The 5,522-nt window shown below is 59.7% G+C and overlaps 1 protein-coding gene across 1 annotated transcript; it reads left to right on the plus strand.

Annotated features, from left to right (window-relative positions):
- Nucleotides 1-201: 201 nt before the first annotated feature.
- On the plus strand, nt 202-5,163 carry LOC104530387 (spermatogenesis-associated protein 20-like; the record flags this gene model as incomplete). Its single annotated transcript, XM_010174952.1, has 5 exons — nt 202-397; nt 846-1,054; nt 1,174-1,373; nt 1,497-1,577; nt 4,993-5,163. Coding segments are annotated over 5 exons (857 nt in total), but the record flags the coding sequence as incomplete, so codon positions are not given.
- Nucleotides 5,164-5,522: the final 359 nt, after the last annotated feature.

The raw sequence follows: 5,522 nt of genomic DNA on the forward strand, positions 1-5,522 counted from the left end.
AAGCAAAGGCTTGGCTCTGGCTGGCCTTGCAGTGCCCTACCCTTCTCTTTGGTGACAGTAAGTGACTTTCTTAGTGGTTTGAATTGAATGGAAGAGCTGATGACTGAGCCCTGACCTGCCTTGAAGGTCAGGGAGGATGAGTTCCATGCTGAGCATCCTTTAAAGGACAGACAGTGACACCCCACCAGTCCTCCCCCTGAGCCTCTCCCCGTGTCTGTGCCTACGCAGGGCTGATGATCTCGGGCTTTGCCCAGGCTGGGGTGGCCCTGCCCGAGCAGGACTACGTGAGCCGGGCTGCACAGGCGGCTGCCTTCCTGCAGAGACACCTTTTTGACCCCACCAGTGGGAGATTGCTGCGGAGCTGCTACCGGGGCAAGGATAACACAGTGGAGCAGAGGTGAGTGGTGGCACAGAGGGTGTCTCCAGACCTACTGGCCACCCTGCAGGAGCTGCCCAGGCCCCAGTGGTCTGTGTCCTCCCCTCCTCCAGGCAGGACTGAACTTGGAGGGAGGCTGTTTGTCTTGCACAGAACTGCCTCTGGTGCAGTTTGGGATGGGTTAGTGTCCCTCATCCAGTGAGGAAGAATTAAGGTCGAATCCTTTTCCATTTCTCATCTGTGGAGCTGGCAGAAGCCTTCTGCCCTCCCCTGCTGCCACTCGACCATACAGAAACCTGGGGCTGAGGTGTGATGACTTAGCACAGCCACTGCTTATCTTGGACTGAGCTCTGAGGTGACATCTCCTCAGGTAGCAGAGACCAGTAGGTTGGGTTTTACTGGGTTGGAGAATGTTTCCCACCTGGCCAGTGAAGAGACCCTGATGCTCCTTTCCCATCTGCTGCTGTAGCCCCGTGCCCATCCAGGGCTTCCTGGAGGATTATGTCTTCGTCATCCAGGCTCTCTTTGACCTGTATGAAGCCTCACTGGAGCAGGGCTGGCTGGAGTGGGCCCTGCAGCTCCAGCACACACAAGACAAGCTCTTCTGGGACCCCGAAGGCTTTGCATATTTCTCCAGCGAGGCTGGTGACTCCTCTCTGGTCCTGCGGCTGAAGGGTGGTGAGCTCTGGGACCTGGCCATGCTCTGCATGGGTTAGGGTGTGGGGCAGCTTAGGGAGCTTAGGGGCTGTGGGGTGGCGAGGCATTGGGCTGATGGAGAAGCTATTGTCCCCCCACAGACCAAGATGGAGCAGAACCTGCTGCCAACTCTGTCGCTGTCACAAACCTGCTCCGAGCAGCTTGTTACTCCGGTCACATGGAGTGGGTTGAAAAAGCCGGGCAAATCTTGGCTGTCTTCTCAGAGAGGCTGCAGAAGATCCCGCTAGCCCTGCCAGAGATGGCCCGGGCCACTGCTCTCTTCCATCACACCCTCAAACAGGTACAGGCTGGGGTTCATGTGTCCTTGATGGGACCTGCTGCAGGGAGGGGGCCTGGCAGTGCTGTGGGTCCAGTCCCAGCACTCTGCCTTCTCCCTCCTACCACCCATGCTCTCCTCGGACAGGTCGTTATCTGTGGGGACCCTCAAGGAGAGGACACAAAAGAGATGCTGCGTTGTGTCCACTCCGTCTTCAGCCCGAACAAGGTAGAGGTGCCAGTGCTGCCTGCCAGCCCTGGACCCCGCGCAGCCGCTCCCTGCCAGCCGCTGTCACCCTCCCTGCTGCCGCATGCATTGCTGCTGCCTTCATCCTTTCTCCCAGTGCAGCTGTAGCATCCATCCTCTTCCTCCTCTGCCCTGCCTCCCTTCTGGGGACCATCCTGCCCTGTCCCTTTTTGTAAGCACCGCTGGCAGGACCGCAGTTGAGCCCCTGACACCTTCTCCCTGGCACAGTGCTGGCAGCCCAGCCCAGGGAGTGGCTGTGACAGCGGCTGCTGTCACTGCCGGCTGTTTACATCGCTCTCAGCCTGAGCCCAGCGTCCCCAGCGCTGCTCTCCCAAGGGAAAACCTTTCGTTCCAGTATGGATGTCTCGTAGCCAGTGTGGATCCAGCTGGTGTCTGGGTCACCTTCTGCCTGGAGCCACCCTTGCACCCTTGGGAAGTGGCAAGGCCGTACCTCGCTCCGACTGTGGGTACCCCTGGCTGGGAGGGGCTGGCTTTTCCCAAAAGCTTTTCCCCCAGCTCTGCTGTCATCGTGTGCTGGGGTTACCACCTCACTCTGCTCATCCGTATCCCAGCTAAGAGATGCGTCACTCGGTGTGTCCCACGGAGGGACCGTGCTGCCGTGGGGACAGAGCTGTTTGCTGTCTGTGGAGCTGGCAGGGAAGGGCAGCATGGCAGCTGGCACCCCTCACGTTTGGTGGGCAACGTTCCTGCCCTGGGGATGGATGGCTCACGCCTTGGCAAGGCTGTTGAGCTGAGGGAAGCAGGGCTGGGCTGTGGGCGAGGGGACTCAGGGTTTCAGCCTCTGAACTGGACTTGTCCCCACCTGTCGGGGTCCTGGTGCCAGGGACTGGCAGGCTGAGCTACAGCAAATGGGGAGCTGGCACTGGGGCCAAAGCACCGTTTCCTTCTGTAACCCTGGCTGGGGTGAACTGGGGAGGGCTGAACCATCAGCACTGATTCCCTGCTTTGTCCCTGTGTTGGCTCAGCCCGTGGAGACTTTCCTCCCCAACCCTCTGCCTGCGTACCCAGCCATCTTTAACACCAGTGTTGGAGGACAGTCACCACTTCTGCCTGGGCGTGTGGGTGGAGGACACAGCTCCCAGTCCTTCTCCACCATCTCCCATCTAGCAGCAGCCTCGGCCATGCTGGTCCCTGTGCCACGCGTGAGGCCTCTGCTCCTGCTCTCTCCCTCTCGCCCTTTGAAGGATTACAGAGGGTGACCCAGTTTGCAGGGACAGGAAACACCGTGGTGGCAGCGGGGAGGCCAGTGCCGCTGCTAATAACCTGCCCCCACTCCCTGCAGCTGGTTCAGCCATCAGTCCCCTGAGCCCACCCAGGTACCCGGGAGGAGAAGCAGCTGGCAGCTTTGGGGTCTCAGGCAGAGCAAATACCGCAGCTATTGCCTCTCCTCCTGCGTGCCCATCCTGCTGCGTGCCCTTCCCCATGCCACGCTCACGCCCTGTGGACAGCCTGGTCTCTGGCAGGAGCAATGGCTCCTCGCCTTGTAGAGGTGATGGAGGGAAGGGAGGAGAATCCCACTGCTCAGAGGGTCCAGCTCCTGACAGCCATCCCTCTTTCCATGTTGCATGGTATGGAGATGTGGTGCTCCAGCTGCTCTCCAACTCTCCTTCCCCAGCCTCACGGAGCTGCCCGAGGTGGAGCAGCCCCGATTCACCCGCTGTGGGGACGTGACAGCTTTGAGAATCAGCTTTGCCAAGGAGTTGGACAAATGTCACCACCGTGTCCCCTGCCACCCCCACTCCCTTGGTGCTGGCAGGGCATTGGGGGCTAGGCTCATCTACCGTAACACAATTAATTAGGTCGTTCCAGTAATTAATTCCTTACAAATCTCACATTGAAATCTTTGCTGTAGTGAGATGCTGATGATAAAACAACATTGAGGTCACAGATGGAAGTGAACCCTGTCCCTGGAGGAGCCCTTTGCTGGGGGGATGCCAGTGCTCTGGGGGCGATGCTGGTGCTGCTCCCCTGTGGGTTCTGGTGCTGAGAGCAGAGAGGGTTGGATTCCTGTTCCAGGGCTGGATCCTGGCTCCCGGTATAGATCCCTGCCCTGTTAATGGTCTTTAGGGTAATTATGAAGGATCCCATTATCTCCTCAGTTGCAGAGTGCTAGCTTGCCGCTCGCCTTCACGCTGGCCCTGCAAGAGGACCTTAGGGAGCTTGTGAGAAAAATGAATAATGAATTTCAGATTGGACATGAATTGGTAATTAATCACTCCTGGAATTAATTCCAGACAAAGGCGAGGAGGGAGGCAGGCGGGGGGAGCAGGAGACAGGCAGGGAGACGGGCTGAGCCGGAGCTGGGTCAAGGCAGAGGCTGAGCAGGAGATGTGAGGTGACAGGGGACAAGATGGGACTGTGGCAGCTGTTATCCAGGGCAAAGGCTTGGGGACACGGTGACCCCCTGGGGACACAGTGGGTGAGGGCAGCCCCTGCCAGGCATGGGGGAGGCTGCACGGGTGTCAGTGCTGGGTTCACCCGTGGTCCCAGGGCCAGTGTCAGAGGATGGTGCAGGCTGGGTGAGCAGTGCTGTGGTGGGAGGTGTGTGGGGCGGTGGGAGCCGGGGCGGCGGCGGTTGGTGTTGGCATCCCTTGGTGGTGGTGGTGGTGGCATGAGCAGCACAAACATGTGTTGGGCATGTCATTGCTCAGCAGGCACCACGGCGGGCACACGTGTGAGGCTGGGGTAGGCATGGGCGAGGGACAGCCGGAGTGGGATGCTGCTGCCGTGCCCTGGGCCTGGGAACTGGCTGTGCTTCGCTCACCCTTTGCATCTGTGTCGGCACCAGGCTCCCTGCCAGCTCCTGGCCTTTCCCCTGACTAACCCGCAAGCCCTGAGGCTTTGACAAACATTTTCCCTTTCGGAAAAGCTAATTATCACGGCAGCCCCATCATCACCCCTGGCTGGTGCTGCCACATCAGCCCGGAGAGCCCCTGACCCGCTGCTCACTGGTGTTTTGAATTTTTTTGGAAGCGTTTGGAGGGCAGGAGGAGCTGGGCTGCAGGGTGGGTGATGCTGCAATGGATGCTAATGGGGTTGGGGCTGTCCCTGGGCTGGGTGGGTGTCCCTGGGTGCTGGCTGACTCGGGCACCCTGCTCTCGGCTGGTGTGTGCTGGTCCTTGTGCTTCATCCCTGGCTGCTGGGTGTTGGGTGGGGACAAGGGAGGCAAAGCCACCCGGGATGCTGAGGACCATGAGCTCCCTCCGGTGCAGGTGCGATGGGGACGTGGCCACCAGGGAGCCCTGGCAGAAGGGTGGCGTGGGTCCCCTCTGCTCCCTGCCACCTCATGTCTTTGGGGGGACGCTGCCAGTGCTTGGCATGTCTGCGGGAGGGAAAGACCAGCTGGCTGGCGCTCTCACAGCTTCTTCTCTGGCAGGTGCTGATGGTCGCAGATGGAGACAGCACTGGGTTCCTCTACCGCCAGTTGCCTTTCCTTGAATCTCTGGAGAGGAAGGACGGGAAAGCCACTGCCTATCTCTGCAGCAACTTCACCTGCTCCCTGCCTGTCACCTCGCCCCAGGAGCTGCGTGGGATGCTCTGCCCGTGAGCCTCTTGGCCCTTCTGACTGCAGAAAGGGGAGATGCTGCCACACCAACCTGGGGACATGGGAGAGACCTGTAATAAAGCCACCCTGGGCATCACCTGCCTCCCGGATGGTTCCTGGCAGTGTTAATGGGGCTGTGCCCTTCCCGACTGCAGCAGGTCAGCTCGGGCAGCATCTCGGCAGAACCAGCTCCAGTCCCTGGCACTGGTTTTCACATGACCAGGAGAAACCCTCTGAGCAGCATCTCCTCCCCCTGCACACACACTCACTTCCCGCCTCTTCTCGCTGAGGAAAAAGAAAACAAATGAAATATAAATCCCAGCATTGATGGAGAAGTCAGATGGGAAAACCAGGAGGGCTCC

Source organism: Antrostomus carolinensis, unplaced genomic scaffold, assembly GCF_000700745.2.
Source record: "Antrostomus carolinensis isolate BGI_N321 unplaced genomic scaffold, ASM70074v2 scaffold20999, whole genome shotgun sequence".
NCBI classification, from domain to species: domain Eukaryota; kingdom Metazoa; phylum Chordata; class Aves; order Caprimulgiformes; family Caprimulgidae; genus Antrostomus; species Antrostomus carolinensis.